The sequence below is a fragment of the Poecilia reticulata genome, chromosome 18 (genome assembly GCF_904066995.2).
Source record: "Poecilia reticulata chromosome 18, P_reticulata-male-v2, whole genome shotgun sequence".
Classification (NCBI taxonomy): Eukaryota; Metazoa; Chordata; class Actinopteri; order Cyprinodontiformes; family Poeciliidae; genus Poecilia; species Poecilia reticulata.
In genome coordinates this window covers 28751319-28777326 of record NC_088847.1, presented here as the reverse complement: position 1 = coordinate 28777326, position 26008 = coordinate 28751319, and the positions used below count along the sequence as shown (strand labels likewise).

General features: G+C 37.8%; 4 protein-coding genes across 5 annotated transcripts in view; 1 reads left to right on the top strand and 3 right to left on the bottom strand.

Moving 5' to 3' along the window:
- The window catches only part of LOC103480823 (uncharacterized), a 28578-nt gene extending 20758 nt beyond the window's left edge, over positions 1-7820 (top strand). For both annotated transcript variants that reach the window (XM_081599311.1, XM_008436008.3), the window contains 9 exons: positions 2123-2357; positions 3285-3504; positions 3578-3787; positions 4832-4890; positions 4972-5192; positions 6452-6480; positions 6642-6816; positions 7023-7117; positions 7196-7820. In XM_081599311.1, coding sequence (XP_081455437.1) covers positions 2123-2357; positions 3285-3504; positions 3578-3787; positions 4832-4890; positions 4972-5192; positions 6452-6480; positions 6642-6816; positions 7023-7117; positions 7196-7303 — 1352 coding nt within the window. In that variant the 3' untranslated portion in view covers positions 7304-7820. The remainder of the gene's footprint in view (positions 1-2122; positions 2358-3284; positions 3505-3577; positions 3788-4831; positions 4891-4971; positions 5193-6451; positions 6481-6641; positions 6817-7022; positions 7118-7195) is intronic.
- A 1202-nt stretch (positions 7821-9022) lies between these two features.
- On the bottom strand, positions 9023-11194 carry LOC103480824 (E3 ubiquitin/ISG15 ligase TRIM25-like). The gene has a single exon (XM_008436009.3). It carries the CDS (start codon positions 11057-11059, stop codon positions 9410-9412), a length of 1650 nt encoding a protein of 549 aa, XP_008434231.2. The 5' UTR covers positions 11060-11194; the 3' UTR covers positions 9023-9409.
- Positions 11195-13255: 2061 nt separating this feature from the next.
- LOC103461254 (tripartite motif-containing protein 16-like) lies at positions 13256-15961 on the bottom strand. Its single transcript, XM_081599312.1, has one exon. It carries the CDS (start codon positions 15797-15799, stop codon positions 14024-14026), a length of 1776 nt encoding a protein of 591 aa, XP_081455438.1. The 5' UTR covers positions 15800-15961; the 3' UTR covers positions 13256-14023.
- Positions 15962-20673: 4712 nt separating this feature from the next.
- LOC145548844 (E3 ubiquitin/ISG15 ligase TRIM25-like) lies at positions 20674-22521 on the bottom strand. Its single transcript, XM_081599889.1, has one exon. The coding sequence runs from the start codon at positions 22377-22379 to the stop codon at positions 21102-21104; it is 1278 nt and encodes a 425-aa protein (XP_081456015.1). The 5' UTR covers positions 22380-22521; the 3' UTR covers positions 20674-21101.
- Positions 22522-26008: the final 3487 nt, after the last annotated feature.

Below are 26008 nucleotides of genomic sequence, written 5' to 3'. Positions count from 1 at the left end.
TCTTCGGCACTGATCTGGATGTAGCTGCGGCACAATGGGGCGTTTGAGAGCTTAGAGACACAAATGCAGCTCATTTGTTTTGTGGCAGAAACATGCAAACATGTGGAGTGGTTTTATGTGCTAAGTGTTTGTATGTAACTATGTGCTTGGGTCCAGCTCAAAGAGGGAGGCCTGTGTGATGCAATCTAAACTTTGTGGGAGGAGAATGGGATGATTGTGTGAGAAGAAACAAGCTCCCACTGTTGTTGTGTGTAGGAGTCTTGGTGTGTGTTGCCTTCAGCAGTTTGATTGGCTCTTTAAGTTAGGCTGTCAACCAATAGATGCAGACGGTTGGGGGCTTTTTGTTGATGCCTCGTGGTAGAAATAAAACCACATCAGTACTTATATGTCTAATCTCTATATTTAAATATGACTCTGAAGTTCTGCCAAAACCGCATTAATAAGCATTGATTTGAGCCAAATGTTGAATTTATATCATCAAACCAGAGGCAACTTTTATGTTTGGTTTGACATTCAACTGAGTCAAGCTAAACATTAAAGTTGCTTCAGTCTGCTCTGATTTGATAGCAACATTTTGCTGAAATGACCCCGTACTAATAGGGCTGAAATGATTAATTGTGATTAATCACGATTAATTGAATATGAAAAATAATTGTCAACTTGCTCACCAATCGATTAATCGTTAGCTGGAGTTACAGATTCAAACGAGGCCATCTGCTGACAGAACAACACAGTCAGAGCAGCAACGAAGCCAAAACCACAAGTCAAATATTTGTGCATCTTTCATATAATATAATCAAAACCATTTTCTGTAAACATGTCAAGGTAGTTTTAGAAAACGAGACTGGAGAGCTCGCTGGTTTCAAATAGGCCGTTTAACTTTACTTATAACACAAATATTATCCAGGTAGAAAAACTTTCACTTTTTCGCAGCAAACAATCAGAGCAACTAAAGCTGCATTTCGCTAATTATCAATTCATCAAATACTTAATAGGCTCCAACGCTCACATTTTAAGCATCAAAGTTTTCAGAGTTGCTGACCATTTCCTTCCCTTAATGACCAGAGTACTCCTCTGTTGACAGTGACCTGTCAGAAGAGGAGTACTCTCTCCTGAGTGTACTCAAACAACAAAGTTTGCAACACTTTGTGTTTCAAAACAAACCGTTTTGTTCTTAAACTGGGAGTTCACTGCGCTCCTGTGACCTCCACAGTCTCAAGATCTCAAACCAATAATTGAACAGCCTTTGAGATTTAGCAGGATGAGAGAGTCGCATCATGAAAGTTCAGCCAACAAACCTGCAGAAACTACCTCATTCTGTCATGGAGCAAAATCTCAGGGATTTTCTATGAAGCTATTCACAAAGAATTAAAGCAAAATGTCATCCAGCAACACAGCGAGCAACTAATAACCTGGTCCTTGGTTTTAGTTCCTGTGAACATCAGAACCTTTTCTTGACTCAATAGTAACTCAAGTTTATTTTGTTTACACAACAACCAATTATGAAACAAGCAATAAACATTTCATTTTGTCAAATGCCAGCATTAATATAATCAAATATGTTCTTCCAGTTATTATTAATCAAATTCAGCTCCAAACAGGTATTGTTGTTTTTTAAAACTTGATGTAAAGGAACTCAGTGTTTCAGCATATTTTCAGTTTTCTTTCATCAAGTGAAATAGAGCCATTGTTGTTTTACCTGAACCACCTGCAGCTTCACACATGGCGATTATTTCTCATGCTGAACTTGAAATGTTTTTTTATTGGTTAAATGTCTTTTAGCAGAAAACCATTGTAACTGACAGAAATAAAGGCTGGAAAACACCAATCTGTTTAAATAATCTACATAGAGTTTCACCTGGTGACGCAATTTTCTGAATTATTGATGGATCTGTACAAACTTCATGCAACAGTTGCATGAGAGTTTAAGGCCAGCAGAGGGCGCTAATGTCCTATCAGAGATGATTGTAGCAACACAGAAATTAAAAAAGTCAAAACAATACAATTACCACACTAACTGTAATAGAAGTAGCTACAGATCTACCTTTCTATGTACCAGATTTATTCATCTTAGGTTTATATGATGACTAAATAGAATTAATCACCTGTTTTCCTCCTGCAGCCCCCAGTCTGGCTCCCAAACCAACTGCAGTGCCACCGGCGCGTCCAGATCCAAACCCAGTCCCTCTGAAAGCTGCAGCGGTCAGTCCAGCTGCACCCACCAAACCTCCAGGACCACCGAAACCTCCGACTCCGACTCCGGCCCCCGCCGTGAGGAAAGCCTCTGTTCCCCAGGCCAAAGCTGAAGCTAGCATCCCTGCTAACCCAGCGTCTGCTGGGCCGACTCTCCCTCAGCGGTAAGAAAAGACCGAATAGTTGAACCTAAACACTGATTAAAAGCCTCATTCTGTTTGTGGATGGAGATGACATGTTTTTAAGGTCGTTTATGTAGAAAGTTTCTGTTTCACCCAGATCTGTGTTTGAGGTCTAATATACCATTTATATCAGTACTTTCAAAAATAACCCAAAGACTGCAGGTTTGATGTTTCTGAGTGAATGAATAGAGAACATGGCTGGAGGGTTGACACAATTAATCGTGAAGAATTGATTATTAAAATAATCGGCAACTAATTTAGTAATGAATTAATTGTTTACAGGAGTATATAGTCTCTAAAAAGGACAATTTGCTGAATGAACAACACACTCAGTGCGGTGATTAAGCCAAAGCTCCACCAAAATTACGTACATTTTGCATTTAAGATGGAAAATTTTCTTTGTTTTTAATATATTCTACCTAAATCTCCTCCAGTGGAAGATTTAGCTTCACCTGGTACAATTGTGTAAAACGTATCCTGTTAAATGGTTTTTCGATTAATCCAAAAATAATCAATCGATCAGCCCTGCACTGTACTGATATTAAGTCAAGCAGAAACAACCGAGCTTTTCACAAAATGATGTTTTTTATATCTGCCCATGAATCTTTTGCTATAAAGGACTAAGTGTTCACTAAAGTTATTGCATTTCTGGTACAAAAATGTATATTTTCTTCTTTTAATGTATTTATAATACTGTATAACAAAGATTGATTAATCATCAGAAGTAAGACTAACCAATAAGTACAATAACCGTCAGTTGCATGATTTGTGGCTGCTTTACTCCACCTGCAGAAAAATGTTTAATCTGTCTATGTATTTTTTAAATAATTTTTTTGTCCTAAAGGAGTAAAGACACATAATCATAAGTTCAGACTGTTTCATTCATATTTTGTCCTTTTCTTTCCCAAGTCCAAGTGTTAAGCTCCTCCCTCTTCGTCCTCCACCAATCAAATCCGCCCCCAGCAGACCGCCTCCCCCAGCAATTAACTCCTCAACCAATCAGATCGCTGCTGGTAAAGCTGAGCCGTTTTCATCGGCCAATCAGATGCAGACTCAGAGGGCATCAAAGAAAGGCCCGCCTCTGCCGCCGCGCCCCAAACCTGGACACCCTCTGTACATCAGCTACATGGTAATCTCACACAAACGCACATAGAATCATAACGAAACACAGAGGATTGTAGTAATTTAAATTTGTTTTCCAGAAACAGGAAGTCCTGATCGTTCTTGACGATCCAAACCCTGCGTCTGTCGAGTCGCAGCAGGTGGGTGAAGGGTTGGATCAGAGCGGCGTTACGGCCGACATCAGCCCGTCTCAGTGTCTCCTGGACCTGGACACCCAGCCAGAGACGGTCCAACATCAGGACGGCGAGTCGAAAACGGCCATAGAAGACCTCAACCCGTCTGACTTCCAGGTACCGACCAGACAGATGTTATTTATTCTTGTTAAAAAGTGTAATTCCTGGAAGCTTATTGATTAAATATTTAAAGTTTTTACACAATTTCAACAAGCCTTCGTCTCTCAGATGGTTAAAACTCCAACACAGCTTCTGGATGTAGCTTTTGAGCTGAAAAATAACAGATTGACACACTGGCTTAAAATAAAGCCAGTGTGTCAATTAAAATATTAATTTTTTATATTTAAACAAAAATCCAGCTGAGAATCAGTTTTTCTACAACATCCTGAAAACATCAAATAAAGAGGATGATTTTAAATATCAAGAAATAAATCATCATTCACTCCCTAAAAAGCCAAAGTTGTATAAATTCCACCACTAGGTGGCAGACTATCATGTCTAATACAACAATCTGTATTGTGATGAACTTCATGACAGTTCAATGCAGCAGCAAAATCTCACAGTTGGTAGTAACTACATACGTTTACTTCAGTAAAAATGTACTTTTGGGAGTATTTGTACTACGCTGAACGTTTTACTTTCACTTGAACAACTTTATTATGAAGTATTTCTGCTCTTAATTGAGTAGTTTCTGGATTTTCTGCCCACTGAATCAAACCAAAGATCAACCAGACTCAGACCTGCAGTTTCTGTTGCAGTTTTTTACTGAGAGAAACTGAAACATTTTCTTTTGCCTGATTTTAATTTTTTGTTACTTATATAAATTATTGTCATGTTAAAATGCCAAAGTTTCCACTTAACAAACCAACAGGGAATCCATCATATTTACATTTAAAACCCATTTTTATTCTTTGGTGGTCGATTCAAACAGAGTCTGAGTTTCTTTTATAATGATAAACGTCTTACACTTTTAAATGTATTTTTCTTGTTTTTACTGGTGAATTGTGCAACACTTTTGTCAACATCTGTTGTTTTAATGTGTTATATAAACCAATTGACATGTAAACTAAAGCGTCACAAGCAGAACTAACTGGACTTTAATGAGAATGTTCAGTCAGTGTTGTCTGGTGTTTTAAATGTTGTTCCCCTGTTTCTCTTCAGTCCATTCTGCCTGTCCAGCCTGCTGAGCTCAAAGAGCAGCCGGACCTTCCTGCTGTCAGGTCAGAGAGAAACGACGCTCACAAAACCACAAATTAAAGCTGAAAGCGGTGAAAAACCAGACGTGCTGTCTGTCTCTGCAGCGGCCCGCGATGCGTCGCTCTGTTTGACTACGAAGGAGAGGATGAGGATGAGCTGACCTTCTCTCAGGGCGACGTCATCGGCCTCCTGGAGCTGGTTGGCCAGGAGTGGGGCCGGGGCCAGATCCACGGCCGAACGGGAATATTCCCACTCAACTTCATGGAGGTGGTGGAGCCTCTTCCAGAGCCGACGCCAGGAGAAACTGGAGAAACGGAAAGCCCTGGTGAGACAAAGAAAGCTTTTACTCTTCTAGCTTTACGTCAATGTTTAACTCTTTAATCGCTGGAATGAATGTTTACACTCACCTGAGTTAAGTTGGTAATTCGTGGCTCACACAGCAAGATTTTAATGCTGATTTTTATTATGACTCGATTATTCGGATAAACTCGAGATATTCCTTAATTCCAAATAAAGAAGACAAAGCAACCATCATGGCACCCTAGAAAGTTTTTCTATAGTTTTTTCTCAAATATAATCTACAAACTATCACTATTGATTCTTCCTTGTCGGCCATGTTTGTTTATTCTGAACTCATGTTTGATATCGAGAGATTTTGTGAGAGTTTGTAAAATTTCCCACCTGAAATCTCACAAAATCAATTTGGCTAAAATTTGAACTGTTAGTGGTTCAAATTCACTGACAGAATATTTTATTCTAGCATTTTAGGCATTAAAACATTTCCTTTCTTTAAAAAAAAATAAATGTAATTATTTATTTATGTTCATATGTTAATATATTTCTAATATTGTACAAACAAGGTAAGTGGTTAAATGAAAAATGTGCAGAATGTACCATTTTTCTTTACTCAGTTGCTCACCAAATCGTAACCTAGATTTTTTTTTTCTCGTTATATATATGATCTTTTGTGTGTGGAAACATCGTCTGACCATTTTAAAATCTTGCTGTGTGAACCAGGCGTAAGAGGAAGGAAATGTGTTTGGGTATGTTTTCAAAACTGGCAACAAAATGTCACTACACAAAAATCACATTTTATATTCAATGACTTGAAGGAAATGGAAACATTTCAGCTTATCAATAGAAACGGAGGATAAATAAGCTCTTGTCATGCTTGTGTACTTTTGTGATTGAGCGATCAGGATTAGATAAGTAGCAGAGAGGGAGAGAGAGAGAGAGCAGCTAGCAATCATCAATTTGGACTTCATGTTTGCTTCTAAGGTCAGTATCTGAATAACGCAGCACCGGACAGAAACATGTTTATGTAGAAAACTACAATATTCCTGGTGTAACTGAAGCCTCAGAGTGTAGAAACTCTAAACGTTATTATACTTACGTTTTTGGCACAATAACAGAAAATTGTTACTATTTGTATTCACTGTCTGCTAATCCAACTTCTAGTTTTTGAACATGTTATATAATTAAATATGGTTTTGTTATGAGCTTCTTGTTTTTTCTCTGCTTTCATTTTCATTGTTTTGTCTTTAAAAACAATCTTTCTCATTTATTTTGCATATTTTTCCTCAGCATCACTAAAACAACCATCAGATTTAAAGGTGAGTGTGTTTAGCTACATCTTCTATGTACATCACTTTGTGTCATTAAAACAATATTTTTAATAATAAAGTCTTATAAATGTTCTCCTGCAAAGCAGCACTGATTTTAGTCAGTGTATGAAATTATAAACGCTCTAAAACCGAGTCGTTTGTGTAAACAGACAGACGAGTGGGTGGTGGCTCTGTTCGACTTCCCGGGTCAGACTACAGAGGACTTGTCCTTCCAGAAGGGGGCGCTGATTCAAGTGACGGAGCATGTGGATGCAGAGTGGAGGAGAGGACAACTGGATGGGAGGGAGGGGCTTTTTCCTGCTGCTTTCACACAACCCAGTCAGGGTATGAGAATACACTTATAAAGCTGTTTAAGCAACTATAAGGCCTTTAAATAAAAAATAAAATAAAAATATAAGAATAAGATGAGTTTACAGTTACATTTTAAGCTCAATTTGTGAAAATTTAAGATGTTAGGCTGATATTTTATTGAGGAGAACTTTTTAAAAAGGCGTCTTCTGTTTTTTGTCCATTTTATTTTTTCTCATCAGCTCAGCCAATCACAGGCCAGGAGTCTGCAGCTAAAGGAACGGCTAAAGCTGTGTTTGATTTCACAGCAGAGAACCAGGATGAGCTCACACTCAAGGTACATAAAGGTTTTTTAAAAATTAAATCCTCTGCTGAAATCAGTTTTGAACGATTTATTTTGTTCTGTCTCCTGCAGGTCGGTGACATACTAACGCAGGTGGAGCTGGTTGATGAGCAGTGGATTCTGGGAGTTGTAGGCGGAAAACGTGGGATTGTGCCTAAAAACTACATTTCATTCCTCTGATGAGGAGTTTAGCAGATTTTTGAACTTTTGACGACATCACAGGGATGTTTCCTGTGTTGTTGTTTTATCTAGCATTTTCGGATGAAAACATGAATAAATCCATTCCAGTATTTCTATTTTATTTTACTTTTTATTGCCAGGTGGCTATTAAAGGACCTGAATGAGCCTGGATAGTTTTTATTGTTAACTGGAGATGGAGGGAGTCTGTAATCTCAGATTTAGACATTTGAGATTAAAGGAAATGATTACACATTGATGAACTGTTGATAGTTTTATTACTTTGTTTCCTCTGGACTTGATAATTTCTTTTTTATTCACTGTTTTTCCTGACCAATAGGAGAACTGGATCCATCTTGAATTTTAACGCCATCATGGGATTTGATCACTGCTTCAAAGACCTTTCTCTCTTCAGTCTCTTTTTGCAATTATGACCTGTCAGTAAATACAAAATATGCAATTAATTCACTTTAATTGAACTGTAAATTGATTGTGCAAAATAAAGCCTTTGTTTCCTTTTTCCAACCATTTGTTGATTTAAATGATGCATGAATGGAGCTGAATGAACTGTTCAGAGAATAGTTCTCTGACGGTAAGTATCTGCAGGTAGGTAAACACCTTTTTTTAATCCAATTTTGTCATCAGTCCACTAAATTATTTCACATAAGTTTTAAGTCAAAGTGTTTCATTTTTAGCAATTGTGAATCTCTGGGTGTTTTCACACCTGGTGTGTTTAGTCAGTTTCCCGCCTGATGAGTCTCATTTGTTTAGATGTAAACACAGCAGTCAGACTAGGATACGTTACAAAACATGCAGAGATGGTTTGTTTATAGCGCAAACATAATCCAACCTCAATCCGACACAGCTTGAGCCAAATATCTTCCTGTATTCTGACTAAAATTGCAACAACCTAATAAAGGCTGTGTCTTTTACTCAAAACGCAAAACTTCATGCCACTTTCAAGACATCTTGTTCTCATAATCACTAAGTGTTCTTCTCCTGTACTTATACCTGAAATAGCGCATAGAAACAAACTAATGGCATTAAATTCTCCATGTTTCCTAATAACTCAAATCACAACTTTTCATATCCAAGAAAAATCTTTAAAATGCCTCAATACAAAATGTACCAATTCACAATAAAACAAATATTATAAAGGGGGGTTCATAACATGACAAATGGCAACAAAAGACAAAAGCATTATTGTTGAACATCAAAATTAACCAAAAAATAAATACATTTTTTTTCTGTTATAAAGTGTGGGGAAAAAAAATAAAAATTATAGACTTTTGCTCATTCTCCCAGTGGGTCAGTTTGAAGGAACTACATTATTGTCAGTATGTCTATATACTATAATCAGATGTTTATTTAACTTTGAAAAAAGAAGTAACACCTTACTACTTTGACTGTTCGCTCACCTGCAGGACTGTTTAGTTACTATACTGAGTACAAAAGACTTTAGCGGGGATCTGAAAGAAGCAAAAGGACATTCTCACTCCTGCTCTAAAAATTAGTTTTTAGAAATCAGTCATGTAGCTTAACCGAATAATTTTTGCTGATTATTGCCCAAGTGTATTTTATTAATGTAGCATTTTACAGACAGAGAAAAAATAGCACTAACAAAACATCTTGTGGAAAGACTTGGCAAATAAGCAATTATGGAAAATAATAAAAATATGAAATTGTAAAAAGATTACATGAAACAAGCATCTTATGAATTTAATGTTCCCAGAATAACTTGAACAAAATGCCATTGAATAGAACTGTTGGCGATGAAAACAATGACTCAACAAATTTTATTTGAATTTGAAAATTACATCCATAATAAAGGTTCGATCATCTTTGAACATCTAAGACTGTTGTTGAATCCAATCAGTCGAGTTGAACTGTGATTGAAGAAAGTTTCAGTAGGAGCTCTGAGGTTAACTTCACACACATTTAAATCATCAGTAGACACACAAAAGCAAATACAGAATAACATGTTTATCTGACTTCTTAACTACTCTACTTTTGGTAAAAGTTAAATGTTCTATGGATGTTTGCAGACATACAGGGAGTCAAGTCAAATCACATGTGATCCCAAACTGACCCTCTGTCCCTAGATTTGTTCTATTTGGCTTTAATGAACTCTGCTGTGGATCCATAGTCAAAAAGCCAAACTCCAGCATGTAGAGGCTGAGTGAATCTGGTCTGGACTCTGTGGAGGAGAGTCATGGGTTCAGAGACGCTGTAGAAAGACAGAATACCTGCTGTGTGGTCCAGGTACACTCCTATTCTGGAGGAAACTGGACCTGGTACTGGAGTTTTAATATTGTTGTGCCAAAATTGATAACTATTTTTGTCACAACGTAAAGCCCAAGATTTGTCGTTTCGTCCGAATGCGGATTCATCTGATCCTCCTTCTCGTCTGATGCTCCTGTATGCGACTGCTAGACGAACCCCTTCCCCGCTCCACTCCACCTCCCAGTAACGACATGCAGTCAGACTCTTTCTACTAAGAACCTGATCATAGTAAGTGAATCTTTCTGGATGTTCAGGATAAGACTGCTGCTGTTTCATCAATGTAGCTTTTCTGTTACCTTCAGATAGTAACACATTTATATATGCTGTGTTTAGATCCAGAGTGATTTCTTGTGAGTATTTCAAGAAATCATGTCTGGGTTTTGTTACTAGTTTTAACACTGATTTTACCATTCTAATGCACATTCTCAAATTTGTTGGATGGTCATGCAGGATGTCCAAGAGTTTGTCTCTAAGCTCAGACACAGCTGCTGTCACGTCCTCAAAGTGTCTCAGAGGACGGATGTTGATGCTGGATGAGTGTGTCGACTCCCTGAGTGCTGGCAGTGAGGGGTAGTTGAGGAGAAACTGGTTGTGATCCTCTGTGTGTGAGAGCTGCTCCAGCTCAGCGTCTTTCCTCTTCAGCTCACTGATCTCCTGCTCCAGCTTCTCCTGGACATCTTTGACTCGACTCACTTCAGTTTCCTGCTGGGATCTGATCTGCTGCTTCACATCAGAGCTTCTTTCCTGGAGGAGACGGATCAGCTCAGTGAAGATCTCCTCACTGTCCTCCACTGCTTTATCAGCAGAGACATTGATGGCCTCCACCTCCTGTTGAAGCAGCTTCACATCTTTCTCTTGGTCCTGGATTCTCTGCTGGATTTGATCCAGACTCACTTGGAGCTCCTTCTGCTTCTCAGTCCTTTCTGCTTCAGCTGGGACTGTTTCATTACCTCTATGTTCATCCATAGTGCAGAGATAACAGATGCACTCCTGATCAGTACGGCAGAAGATCTTCATCACCTCATCATGATGAGAGCAGATGTTCTGCTGAAGTTTAGTAGAAGCTTCAACCAGATTATGTTTTTTAAACGTAGGTGATTCATAATGAGGGTGGAGGTGATTTTGGCAATAAGAAGCCATACAGACCAGACAGGACTTGACAGCTTTCATCTTCCTCCCAGTGCAGACATCACAGGCCACATCTTCAGGTCCAGCATAGCAGTGATCAGCTGGAGAAGCTTGGAGTCCAATCTTCTTCAACTCCTCCACCAACTCTGCTAGCATAATGTTCTTCACCAGTCCAGGTCTCGGTATGAACTCTTTCCTGCACTGAGGGCAGCTGTGGATTCTCCTCTGATCTTCTCCATCCCAGTGGCATTTAATGCAGTTCATACAGTAGCTGTGTCCACAGGGAATAGTTACTGGATCCTTCAGTAGATCCAAACAGATCGAACAAAAGATTTTTGTTGAATCCATGAGACTTCCTGGTTGTGCGATTTGAACTCTAAAGAATTTTGTCTGGGAAATGTTACTTTCTCTTTTAAAGGTTTCCTATAAAAAGTCAGTTTTCTTCCTCTTATCTTCCGCAGACTTTGCCGGTCTCTTTATTCAAAGTAGAGTTATTTCGCTAAACCCGACCTGTCAGACTAGTGTGAGAGGAGGAAGCAGGAAATGTCAGAACTGAACTGTTTTGAAAAAAGGCAGGGGCTTTCCGTGGTTTCGGTTTTTTTTTGACAGCTTTGATGTCTATCTGTAATCAGCAGATCTGAAGAACTCTTTTGAATTGCTTTATTATTTGCATGTCTTGTCAAGTTAATTTTTTATGTTTGAATTGAAGCAATTTTGTACAATTGCTTCAATTCATTCATGACTGAAGCAATTCAGCCTTCAGTCATAACAATGGCAGAATAAAGAGAAGTAATAAGGATTTACTTATTACTTGTCGACTTAAATAAATAGGTTTTTAGCCTTGATTTAAAGTAACTCTGTTTCAACATTTTTACAGTTTCAGGAGCATAGAAACTATGACTGGTTTTTCTCCATGTTTAGTTTTAGGGTATGCAGAGCAGACTTGACTCAGACATGAAAATATGAAAGCTAAATATGACAACTTAGTTCTTTAAAGTAATTTAGTGGTAAATCATTCAGTGATAAGCTGACGCATTAGTCCTTTAATCCTAGAAATGTTCATCAGGTGATAGAAGGCCGTCCTTGTAACTGTCTTTATGTGTCCTTGAAGGTTCAGGTACAAGTCCATCACTATTCCTAGATTTCACCCGGATCGCTGTAATAACTGAATCTTACTCTTCATGTTTTCTTTTTTAGGTCCAAAAATTATTTGGTTAGTTTTGTTTCATTGAGCGCAAATGCTTGGTAGCAAAACATATCTCTTGTTATAACCTGAGCTAATGGCAGCATATAGATATTGAATAGAAGGGGTCCGAGGACTGAACCTTGGAGTACCCAACTTGTGTCTGCACAGATAAGAAGTTATCTATTGAAACTAACAAATTCCTCTTAAGTTTAAGTACTGTACCAGAGTCCAATCCAGCTATGAAATTGCTTTGTCATAGTCAACAGTGTCAAATGCTGCCCTGAAATCCAACAGAACCAGCACTGTGGTTCTTCCACAGTCTGTGTTTATATGGATGTCATTGAACCCTTTGACTAGGACAGTCTTAGTACTGTGGACTGAAATCGTACTGAAAGACGTCAAAGCGATTGGTCATTAATAAACCATTTATCTGCTGAAAAAACAGCTTTTTCAATTATTTTGCTGATGAATGGGAGGGTGAAGATCAGCCTGTGGTTCTACATTAATGATTTGTCCAGATTGTATTTGTTTTTATCAGTGGTTCTGTTTTTAGAACCTGGGGGAAAACACCTGATCAGGGGGGTGAGATTTACTATTTGAAACAGATCAGATGCAATGATAGGCATGTATTCTTAATGAAAGCTGTGGGTTGGACATCAAGACAGCAGGAGCAAAAGTTTAATTAATTTTTTTTCTCCTCAGTTTCTGTGTTCGAGTTATTAGAATTGTCATATTGTCTACATTTGTTTAAATAGGACATGGAATTTGAACTGAATTTGATGACATGAACATGACAGAACAGTGTTGTGGAGACACATTCAGGACTTTTGACTTTTTAAATTTGTTGAATGTAATGATTAACAGTAGTATTGTTTACATAAAGCTTGTATGTATTACTATTTGCTGGTCAGTCCATCAAAACAAAGTAAAATTCAGTTTGCAGACTCTTAACCTGGCAGAAAAAAATATTTTTCAATATTAATTTTTTTAAAAACTTTTGTCAGAGTAGCAATCATTTTTCCACACTGTCATAATGGGGTATTCGTAGAATTACAAGAGAAGAAATTAATTTAATACAATCTGGAATATCTCAAAATGTGGAGAAAGTGAAGCACTGTGAATACTTTCAGGGTGCAGCAGAAAGTGCAACCAGAAAGTTGCAAGACAAATATTACAGTATTTGTCTTTTGTTTAATAAACTCTTCAGCCTATCCTTTTCATCTCCCTCCAACAACATCCAATAAGACTCATTTAAAATGTTTGAAATAGTTTGATATTTTACTATTAGTGATTACAGTCCTAGACTATTTATTTGTGGTTATAAATTTTGGTAAGTTTAAAACCAATCAACTTCACACTGACAGAAAGCAAAACAACTTTATTTTTTTGTCTGAAACAATCATACAGAAAATGTTAATTAACTTCTTTATTAAAACAATTCAATATAGGTTTTATTTTCATTCAAACATCATTTTGAAGAATACAATCTTAATATTTGGATTTCAAGAGGTGAATCCAGTTCTTAAAAAGTACCCAAACCAATAAGAAGAAAAAATCAGTTTTAAATTAAGCAATGTACCAGCACACAAAATGTAATTCACCACTTGATCACGTTAAATAAAACACACAACTTATAAAATGATTCTTTATATTTCTGTGGTTTGCATGGTTCTAAATTAAAACATAAATGACAATTCCAGTGTATATCTTGAGCATAACGGGTATTGTTTTGTAATACCATAACAATGTCTTGCAGTGAATTAAGATTGATAACAAAAAACGTAGAATCTATAGGTTTAATATGAACAACAGCTAGATGGAAATGTATTATTAAATCACTGTGAAATATATTTAAAACCATAATATTATGTTTGATATTTAGCTTTATTTACATTTGTTCATCATGCCACAACATTGATTCACATCCCCAGTATTTTCATCTTCCAGAATCAGTATTTAACCAGTTAACAAGGAATTATTTTTGAATATTTGTCATTTCTTTGCTTTTAAAAGTCACCATGAAAATGTTATTTACATCTTGATAAACTTCCCAACATTTGAAATGCTAAAGTTTTAAGATGATCTAGAATAAACCAGAGATCTAAACTGAGCTACTCAGCTTCAGTTTATTTTAACTGAATGAACTCTGCACTGGTTCCTTTTGAACGTGAAAGCCAAATCCCAGCATGTAGAGGCTGAGTGAACGTGGTCTCAACTTCATGGATCAGAGTCATGTGAGACCCAGAGACGCTGTAGAAAGACAGAATACCTGCTCTGTGGTCGAGGTACACCCCTACTCTGGAGCAATAGGGGTTTGTGACAGGAATAACCACAGCATTATCATCATCGTCATAATCATCATCTTCATCATCATAATTATCATCTTCATCGTCGTCATCATCATCAACATCAACACCATAATATTTATAAGAATTTCGCTGGCAACACAAAGCCCAAGAGTTCTCATTCAAACCAAAGGAACTATCTTCTGTGTCCCCTGTTCTTTCTATGTCATCATAGGCCACGGCTACTTCAATTGTTCTCCCTAGTGTCCACTCTACCTCCCAATAACAACGTCCAGTTAGACGTTGTTTACTCAGTACCTGCCATCTTCTAGTGAATCTGTCTTCGTGATCTTCATAATTTTGGTTTTCATTGGTCATTGTTACTTTTCTGTTGCCTTCAGATAATTCCAGAAATTTGTGTGCTGTGTTTCTACTCAATGTGAGCTTCCTTGAATACTTTAAGAAATCCTCCCTGGTCTTTGTTCCAGATGGTTGTGGTGAAACATCCAATGGTTGTGGTAAAACATCCGCTTTAGAGGCTGTTGGTGAAGTTCTTTTTGGTGGATCTCTCAGGATGTCCAAGACTTTAGTTTTGAGCTCTGACACAGCTGCTGTCACGTCTTCAAAATATGGAGGATGTTTATTGACGTTGGATGAGTGTGTCGACTCACTGAGTGCTGGCAGTGAGGGGTAGTTGAGGAGAAACTGGTTGTGATCCTCTGTGTGTGAGAGCTGCTCCAGCTCAGCGTCTTTCCTCTTCAGATCACTGATCTCCTGCTCCAGCTTCTCCTGAACATCTTTGACTCGACTCACTTCAGTTTCCTGCTGGGATCTGATCTGCTGCTTCACCTCAGAGCTTCTTTCCTGGAGGAGACGGATCAGCTCAGTGAAGATCTCCTCACTGTCCTCCACTGCTTTATCAGCAGAGACATTGATGACCTCCACCTCCTGTTGAAGCAGCTTCACGTCTTTCTCTTGGTCCTGGATTCTCTGATGGATTTGTTGTCGACTCTCCTGGAGCTTCTTCTGCTTCTCAGCTCTTTCTGCTGCAGCTGGGACTGTTTCATGGCCTTTATGTTCATCCATAGTGCAGAGGTAACAGATACACTGCTGATCAGTACGACAGAAGATCTTCATCACCTCATCATGACGGGAGCAGATGTTGTCCTGGAGAGTCTTGGACGGATTCACCAGCTTGTGTTTCTTCAGTCCAGGGATGTCATAGTGAGGTTGGAGGTGATTCTCACAGTATGAAACCAAGCACACCAGACAGGACTTGACAGCTTTCATCTTCCTCACAGTGCAAATGTCACAGGCCACATCTTCAGGTCCCACAAGGGAGTCATCATCAGGAGCCGGTTGTGGTACAGTCTTCCTCACATCCTCCACCAACTCTGCTAGCATGGTGTTTTTCATCAGATCAGGCCTCGGTGCAAACTGCTGCCTGCACTGAGGGCAGCTGTGGATTCCTTTCTTGTCTTCATCATCCCAAAAACTTCCAATACAGTACATGCAGTAGTTGTGTCCACACGGGATGGTCACTGGGGTTTTCAGTAGATCCAAACAAATGGAGCAGGAGAATTTTACAGAATCCATCGGATATCCTTGCTGTGCCATTTCTCCTCTGGTAAGCAGTTTCTGTGTGTTAGGTTTCGTTTCCCCTGAAGCAAATTTGCTGCGCAACAAGTCTGTAACGTGTCAGTACGTAAAAGGGGAGTAACCAGGAAAAGCAAATAAGCTTTAGTCACACCGATAGAACAGATGGTTTCCTCCTCCTGGATCAAAAACTCCTCCCTTTTCTCAGAGGGAGTGGAGGAGCTCCTCTTCCGGGAAATCTGTTGTTTTGTGGTTTACAATTTCAGCTTCATCTTGTATAACCATGTTTTCCTGTCATACTTGGGTTTATGTTAGCTCTTTCCTTTCCTTTATTTTTGTGAGAAATTAGTTAACTAAAATATGTCCCCACTCATGATAAATATTTAGTTGTGTTTTATTGATAAATACAATATATGACAACCACTTAGAAAAGTCAAGTTTTTATACATTCACAATAATTTTATTAGCGCAACTCCATGCATCCATGCATGTATTTATAGTAAACAGATGAATGTTTTCATGTGTAAATCATGAGTCTTAAAAATTGATGTACAGTCCTTTGCTTCAACCTAGTGGTCATTGTTTGGTACTGCAAATGACCTGATATCAAGTCATTTCCAGATATTGAAATATCTGGTCTTGATTATATGTGATACAACTGCATAAGTAAAAAAGCAGCTGCTGTACAATCACTGTATGTGTTACAGAAAATAAAACTCTTGACCTGTCTTCAAGAGGTCAAGGCAAACGGGTTTAACAATATTGCAACCTGCCAAAACATTTTGCATCCACTTCAATAAATCATTTCTACTTTTAAATCTACATAGACATGTTGTGACATTCAGTTTGCATAAGTGTTTCATTTGACCACTAAAAGTCATTTAGAAATTAAATGACTACATTTTTTACCTTCGCCTTCCTGCCTTTAAGATAAATTAGGACAAAAATACCTGTAAGAAAGCATTGTGGTCTCAGTTAATTGGTTTAATATTCTCTAAGTAAACTCCTTTATCAAACATGTACATTACCACCACACACTGAAAAGAAAAGCAAGCCAAACTGAAGAAAATTTCAGTTTGAAAAATCGTATTGCACATTTAAAATGCTGGATATGGTCTCCTGTGATGGACTAGCTACCTGTCCAGGTGTCCACCACCTTTCGACCTATGACTGTTATCACTCTGCATCAGCTGTGCTGTAAGGATAAGCAGGATGGATGCATGGATGAAATGATCTAGTTTCCTTGCCGTTTCTCCATTCAGCAACAAAACTTGGATTTTCTAAGCAAACAGGAGTATCCCATAGACAGCAAAACCGAGCTTTCTTTTCTCTTAAGTTCACTGAGTCTTTGGCTCCATTTACGTCATAAAAGTTTTCCCCTAAAGGCTCCTGGATACTTCATCTGAAATCAACTCACATTGACGTAGACCTTGGAGAAAGAGAAAGAGCTGAAAGACGTTTCAGGTCTTTTACTTCACATCACACTTGTTATGTTCGGAGGGAAGGAAACAGAAATATGTCCCCAAACTGTTTCATTTAATCTTTTGAGATTACGAGAAACTATCATACATTGGTGCTACCTTAATCTGTAATTCCAGACTTTATTCTATAGTTCCCTGTTCTTATACAGCATGTTTCTACCCTTAAATCAGTTACTTTTTGCCTTTTTCCTGTTGTCTTTAAGGAAACAAAGGGTTAACTGACATCTTTAAAGTGATAAACTGGTTTTGTACCAGTATAACTCGCTGTAAAACACCCTCTGCATTGCTAATATTCTTCTTTCATTTCCACATCTTTGATATGTTTTGGTGAATTAACACATTTTGTTGGTATTCAGCAGAAGTCAAGAGTTGGACAACTCTTCACGCCCTGTGTGTGCAGATAGCTTAGCAGTTCACATGTAGCTTAGTGGGACCTTTAAGCAATTGAAAGAAATGTTGTGTAACTCACCAATGGAGGAACTGGAAGAGGTGAGTTTCTCTTTTTCAAGAACAAAGTTTTTCTGTTCTTGGTACAGATATGGTTTAACTTTTCAAAATATTTTGTATTATTGTGTATTAGGGGAAGTACGTTGTGCAAGGATGAGTTTGCATGTTTGTATGTGACTGAGAAAAAGCTGAGGCCGTGTACTGTCCTTGTTGCAGCAAGAAATAAACCCAACAAACCTACAAGCTGTTTCAGCCATCTTTATTCAAGATTAGCTTACCATCAGCTATTGAAATCAGAATGATCACATTTTATAAAACTCAGAATATTCTTAAAGGTTCTCTGCCTGCATTTAATCATGAATATGTGGATTAATTAAAAACAATGGTTCAAAGTCTTATAGAATGGTTAATATTGTTTGCAGCAGTCAGTAGCTATAATTACGAGACATGAAATGATCATCAATAAACAAAAAAATAATAGAAATCATGATTCTGTGAAAATATTGAACCAGCATATATTGAAGGTATCAGTTTCAAGTACAGTAATGTTTCTACGCCCAAACACATTGACAAATATATTTGTTTTGTTACTTTATGAGCTTATATTTTTACCAACAATTTATGAGAATTAATTCCTATCATTTCTACTGATTCAAAATCAAACTTTAGAAAGACAGGCAGAAATAATACATTTTATTTGAGGGCACCTTTCAAATCTCAAGGTCACAAAAACAAACCTGCCACTTTTATCACTGTACATACCCATATGCAGCTGAATTTACAACCTCTAAAGTCCAATTCAGATTTTTTTCATTCATTTCTACAATCAAGTTGATCCTTAAACAACCAAATAGTGACTAATGTCTTTATTTGAGTTTGACAAATTCGGTTGAATCGCCGTTAAAGAAAGGCCCAACCCCAGCATGCAGAGGCTGAGTGAATCTGGTTTGGACTTTGTGGAGGAGAGTCATGGATTCAGAGACGCTGTAGAAAGACCTGTCAAAGTGCAGATTTCTTTGAATCTCTATCTTGTGAAATAATCAGTTAATCTATTTAGATAATCAAAATTATGTAATTATCCATTCATCCATTTTCTTTATACCCTTGTTCCTTAGTGGGGTCGGGAGGGTTGCTGGTGCCGATCTCCAGCTAATGTACCGAGCGAGAGGCGGGTCACCCTGGACAGGTCGCCAGTCGGTCACAGAATTATTTAATTCATTTTACTTTTCTGTTTCCATTAGATAAAATAAATGAGTTTGACATGTTTGGATCCAGAGTGATTTCTTGTATATTTTAATAAAAGTTTCACTCTTTGGTTCTGGTGCTGACTGTAGAACATCCTCCTCAGTCACTGACAGTAATATGTTTGTCCATGTGTCTCTGAGGATGTGCTGTATTTTTTCTCTGAACTCTGACACAGCTGCTATATCCTCAAAAATATTTTGGCGGAGAAACAATAATGTACTGTTAAACATGTTTATTACATGTTGTGGATATGAAATACAAATTGCTTAATCCAACAAAAGTATTTTGAATAAACATGGTACAGACAGACATTTGGATTTGGAGCTCTCCAAATTATTGTAATAGATGTGCTTTTATCAGTAGAAACATATCTGTCATCAACATATCACCTATTTTGATACATTGAAAATATTTAAGTGTTTGCATGTTCTCCCTGTGCATGCGTGGGTTTTCTCCAGGTACTCCGGTTTCCTCCCACAGTCCAAAAACATGACTGTCAGGTTAATTGGTCTGTCTAAATTGCCCCTAGGTGTGAGTGTGTGTGTGCATGGTTGTGTGTCCTGTGTATCTCTGTGTTGCCAGACTGGCGACCTGTCCAGGTGACCCCGCCTCTCACCCAGAATGTTAGCTGGAGAGGCACCAGCACCTCCTGACCCCACTGAGGGACAAGGGTGTCAAGAAAATGGATGAATGGATGGATGGATTGAAAATATTTAAGCTCATTTTCTGATTACTCTCAAAACCTTACCTGTATTTTTTCTACATACATACAGTTACAGATATTAACATTTTGTAATGTTTAAGATCAACCTGACAGTGCCGACAAACAAACTTGTATGTTTTTTAAAATGACTGATCAGGGCCAGAGTCCTTCAACTTTTACACACATCACTTGTCCTAAACACTGCAAATACCTGGTGAAACTGCATCACTAGTATTCTGTCAAACTCTGCAGAGGTCTACTATTGAGCTGATATTGGAACTAGGTGTGCTGGTGCAGAGACATTTAAAGGTTTTAGGACATCACCTTTGAGGAATGTAGTTTGAGACGAACAAAAGCTACTAAATGTTTATTTAAGCCATTAATTAATCATTTACCATTTATTTGAAATGAAAGCATGCAAAATAAAAGAGCAAAATCTGTTAATATTTTCATAGCTTTAAACAGGTTTTAAAAAGACCTATGCCAGGATAAAACAATACATTTTAAATGTATTACAAACAATAAGCATTGTTACATTCTAGCCTTCGATAACATTGACAATTTCTAAGTAAGTAATTGTTATTGCTATGTTTCTGTGGTCTCCACAGTTCAAAAACATGTTGATGCTTTATAAATTAGTAAGAGGACAAAATCACCTCCATGTTTTTATTTACCAATTTCAATGAATACTTTTAAGTGTGGAAAGTGAACGCATATCTACAAATGCCTCAAGTTAAAAAAGTCAAAATGATTATTACGAGCAGTTGTATGCTGCATTCAAAATTATATGTTCCGATATCTTAAATTGTAACATATCTCACAACTTAAGATATCTTACATAAGATTTGTAACTGTGTTTAAATATTTACTCATTGCAATAATTCTTTATAAATTGAATTTTTTTATTTGCTATGGTATTTTAAGAATGTCATGATTCCCCACTGTAAAAGTCAATAAGAAAATTGTAACTGTAAGGAAGCATGTTTCAAAAATTTTGATTAATGAGAGCTATGAACTGACTTAATCGGTGACTAAAATAGCCCTATTTGAATTTAATGAACTCTGCAGATGTTCCTGTTGGACGTGCAAGCCAAACTCCGGCATATAGTGGCTGAGTGAATGCGGTCTGGATTCTGAAGATAAGATTCATGTTTTGAGAGATGCTGTAGAACGACAGAATACCTGCTCTGTGATCCAGGTACACTCCTATTCTGGAGGAAACTGGACCTGTGACAGATTTATTTGTTTTGGCATTGTTATAGTGAAACATATAATTTGTTTGCGTACAACACAATGACCAGGAGTTCTTGTTTAAACCAAATGCACTTTCATCTATGTCCCCTATTCTGTCTATATCCTGGTAAGCAACTGCTACTTCAATTGATCTCCCTCTCCACTCCACCTCCCAATAACAACGTCCAGTCAGACGTTGCTTGCTCAGGACCTGTCACCTTTTAGTGAATCTGTCTAGATGAGGACAATAAAGTTGGGTTTCTTTGGTCATTGTTACTTTTCTGTTCCCCTCAGATAATACCAAGAAATCATTTGCTGTGTTTGGATCAAGTGTGATTTTACATGCATATTTTAAGAAACCAGCTCTGGTCTTTGGTTCTGGTCCACACAATAAAACCTCAACTTCCTTAATAGACAGTTCGATGTTTGTCCATGAGTCTCTCAGGACGTGCTGTAGTTTGTCTCTGAGCTCTGACACAGCTGCTGTCACATCCTCAAAGTGTCTCAGAGGACGGATGTTGATGCTGGATGAGTGTGTCGACTCACTGAGTGCTGGCAGTGAGGGGTAGTTGAGGAGAAACTGGTTGTGATCCTCTGTGTGTGAGAGCTGCTCCAGCTCAGCGTCTTTCCTCTTCAGCTCACTGATCTCCTGCTCCAGCTTCTCCTGAACATCTTTGACTCGACTCACTTCAGTTTCCTGCTGGGATCTGATCTGCTGCTTCACCTCAGAGCTTCTTTCCTGGAGGAGACGGATCAGCTCAGTGAAGATCTCCTCACTGTCCTCCACTGCTTTATCAGCAGAGACATTGATGGCCTCCACCTCCTGTTGAAGCAGCTTCACATCTTTCTCTCGGTCCTGGATTCTCTGATGGATTTGTTGTCGACTCTCCTGGAGCTTCTTCTGCTTCTCAGCACTTTCTGCTGCAGCTGGGACTGTTTCATGGCCTTTATGTTCATCCATAGTGCAGAGATAACAGATACACTGCTGATCAGTACGACAGAAGATCTTCATCACCTCATCATGACGAGAGCAGATGTTGTTCTGGAGAGTCTTGGACGGATTCACCAGCTTGTGTTTCTTCAGTCCAGGGATGTCATAGTGAGGTTGGAGGTGATTCTCACAGTATGAAACCAAGCAGACCAGACAGGACTTGACAGCTTTCATCTTCCTCACAGTGCAGATGTCACAGGCCACATCTTCAGGTCCCACAAGGGAGTCATCATCAGGAGCCGGTTGTGGTACAGTCTTCCTCACATCCTCCACCAACTCTGCTAGCATGGTGTTTTTCACCAGATCAGGCCTCGGTGCAAACTGCTGCCTGCACTGAGGGCAGCTGTGGATTCCTTTTTTGTCTTCATCATCCCAAAAACTTCCAATACAGTACATGCAGTAGTTGTGTCCACAAGGGATGGTCACTGGGGTTTTCAGTAGCTCCAAACAAATGGAGCAGGAGAATTTTACAGAATCGATCGGATATCCTTGCTGTGCCATTTCTCCTCTGGTAAGCAGTTTCTGTGTGTTAGGTTTCGTTTCCCCTGAAGCAAATTTGCTGCGCAACAAGTCTGTAACGTGTCAGTACGTAAAAGGGGAATAACCAGGAAAAGCAAATGAACTTTAGTCACACCAATAGAACAGATGGTTTCCTCCTCCTGGATCAAAAACTGCTCCCTTTTCTCAGAGGGAGTGGAGGAGCTTGTCATCTGGGAAATCTGTTGTTTTGTGGTTTACAATTTCAGCTTCATCTTGTATAACCATGTTTTCCTGTCACACTTGGGTTTATGTTAGCTCTTTCCTTTGATTATTTTTGTGAGAAATTAGTTAACTAAAATATGTCCCCACTCATGATAAATATTTAGTTTTGTTTTATTGAGAAATACAATATATATGACAACCATTTGGAAAAGTCAAGTTTTTATACATTCACAATCATTTTATTAGCGCAATAATTTTTTTATTTTATTAACTCCATGCATCCATGCATGTATTTATAGTAAACAGATGAATGTTTTCATGTGTAAATCATGAGTCTTAAAAATTGATGTACAGTCCTTTGCTTCAACCTAGTGGTCATTGTTTGGTACTGCAAATGACCTGATATCAAGTCATTTCCAGATATTGAAATATCTGGTCTTGATTATATGTGATACAACTGCATAAGTAAAAAAGCAGCTGCTGTACAATCACTGTATGTGTTACAGAAAATAAAACTCTTGACCTGTCTTCAAGAGGTCAAGGCAAACGGGTTTAACAATATTGCAACCTGCCAAAACATTTTGCATCCACTTCAATAAATCATTTCTACTTTTAAATCTACATAGACATGTTGTGACATTCAGTTTGCATAAGTGTTTCATTTGACCACTAAAAGTCATTTAGAAATTAAATGACTACATTTTTTACCTTCGCCTTCCTGCCTTTAAGATAAATTAGGACAAAAATACCTGTAAGAAAGCATTGTGGTCTCAGTTAATTGGTTTAATATTCTCTAAGTAAACTCCTTTATCAAACATGTACATTACCACCACACACTGAAAGAAAAGCAAGCCAAACTGAAGAAAATTTCAGTTTGAAAAATCGTATTGCACATTTAAAATGCTGGATATGGTCTCCTGTGATGGACTAGCTACCTGTCCAGGTGTCCACCACCTTTCGACCTATGACTGTTATCACTCTGCATCAGCTGTGCTGTAAGGATAAGCAGGATGGATGCATGGATGAAATGATCTAGTTTCCTTGCCGTTTCTCCATTCAGCAACAAAACTTGGATTTTCTAAGCAAACAGGAGTATCCCATAGACAGCAAAACCCAGCTTTCTTTTCTCTTAAGTTCACTGAGTCTTTGGCTCCATTTACGTCATAAAAGTTTTCCCCTAAAGGCTCCTGGATACTTCATCTGAAATCAACTCACATTGACGTAGACCTTGGAGAAAGAGAAAGAGCTGAAAGACGTTTCAGGTCTTTTACTTCACATCACACTTGTTATGTTCGGAGGGAAGGAAACAGAAATATGTCCCCAAACTGTTTCATTTAATCTTTTGAGATTACGAGAAACTATCATACATTGGTGCTACCTTAATCTGTAATTCCAGACTTTATTCTATAGTTCCCTGTTCTTATACAGCATGTTTCTACCCTTAAATCAGTTACTTTTTGCCTTTTTCCTGTTGTCTTTAAGGAAACAAAGGGTTAACTGACATCTTTAAAGTGATAAACTGGTTTTGTACCAGTATAACTCGCTGTAAAACACCCTCTGCATTGCTAATATTCTTCTTTCATTTCCACATCTTTGATATGTTTTGGTGAATTACCACATTTTGTTGGTATTCAGCAGAAGTGAAGTTGATAGAAAAATATGTTCACACTTTGGACAACTCTTCACGCCCTGTGTGTGCAGATAGCTTAGCAGTTCACATGTAGCTTAGTGGGACCTTTAAGCAATTGAAAGAAATGTTGTGTAACTCACCAATGGAGGAACTGGAAGAGGTGAGTTTCTCTTTTTCAAGAACAAAGTTTTTCTGTTCTTGGTACAGATATGGTTTAACTTTTCAAAATATTTTGTATTATTGTGTATTAGGGGAAGTACGTTGTGCAAGGATGAGTTTGCATGTTTGTATGTGACTGAGAAAAAGCTGAGGCCGTGTACTGTCCTTGTTGCAGCAAGAAATAAACCCAACAAACCTACAAGCTGTTTCAGCCATCTTTATTCAAGATTAGCTTACCATCAGCTATTGAAATCAGAATGATCACATTTTATAAATACTCAGAATATTCTTAAAGGTTCTCTGCCTGCATTTAATCATGAATATGTGGATTAATTAAAAACAGTTCAAAGTCTTATAGAATGGTTAATATTGTTTGCAGCAGTCGGTAGCTATAATTACAAGACATGAAATGATCATCAATAAACAAAAAAAAAAATAGAAATCATGATTCTGTGAAAATATTGAACCAGCATATATTGAAGGTATCAGTTTCAAGTACAGTAATGTTTCTACGCCCAAACACATTGACAAATATATTTGTTTTGTTACTTTATGAGCTTGTATTTTTACCAACAATTTATGAGAATTAATTCCTATCATTTCTACTGATTCAAAATCAAACTTTAGAAAGACAGGCAGAAAATAATACATTTTATTTGAGGGCACCTTTCAAAACTCAAGATCACAAAAACAAACCTGCCACTTTTATCACTGTACATACGCATATGCAGCTGAATTTACAACCTCTAAAGTCCAATTCAGATTTTTTTCATTCATTTCTACAATCAAGTTGATCCTTAAACAACCAAATAGTGACTAATGTCTTTATTTGAGTTTGACAAATTCGGTTGAATCGCCGTTAAAGAAAGGCCCAACCCCAGCATGCAGAGGCTGAGTGAATCTGGTTTGGACTTTGTGGAGGAGAGTCATGGATTCAGAGACGCTGTAGAAAGACCTGTCAAAGTGCAGATTTCTTTGAATCTCTATCTTGTGAAATAATCAGTTAATCTATTTAGATAATCAAAATTATGTAATTATCCATTCATCCATTTTCTTTATACCCTTGTTCCTTAGTGGGGTCGGGAGGGTTGCTGGTGCCGATCTCCAGCTAATGTACCGAGCGAGAGGCGGGTCACCCTGGACAGGTCGCCAGTCGGTCACAGAATTATTTAATTCATTTTACTTTTCTGTTTCCATTAGATAAAATAAATGAGTTTGACATGTTTGGATCCAGAGTGATTTCTTGTATATTTTAATAAAAGTTTCACTCTTTGGTTCTGGTGCTGACTGTAGAACATCCTCCTCAGTCACTGACAGTAATATGTTTGTCCATGTGTCTCTGAGGATGTGCTGTATTTTTTCTCTGAACTCTGACACAGCTGCTATATCCTCAAAAATATTTTGGCGGAGAAACAATAATGTACTGTTAAACATGTTTATTACATGTTGTGGATATGAAATACAAATTGCTTAATCCAACAAAAGTATTTTGAATAAACATGGTACAGACAGACATTTGGATTTGGAGCTCTCCAAATTATTGTAATAGATGTGCTTTTATCAGTAGAAACATATCTGTCATCAACATATCACCTATTTTGATACATTGAAAATATTTAAGTGTTTGCATGTTCTCCCT

Coding starts and splice junctions, on each gene's coding strand:
- LOC103480824 (XM_008436009.3), bottom strand. CDS start 11,059: ATGGATTCAACAAAAATCTTTTGTTCGATCTGTTTGGATCTACTGAAG.
- LOC103461254 (XM_081599312.1), bottom strand. CDS start 15,799: ATGGCACAGCAAGGATATCCGATGGATTCTGTAAAATTCTCCTGCTCC.
- LOC145548844 (XM_081599889.1), bottom strand. CDS start 22,379: ATGGCACAGCAAGGATATCCGATCGATTCTGTAAAATTCTCCTGCTCC.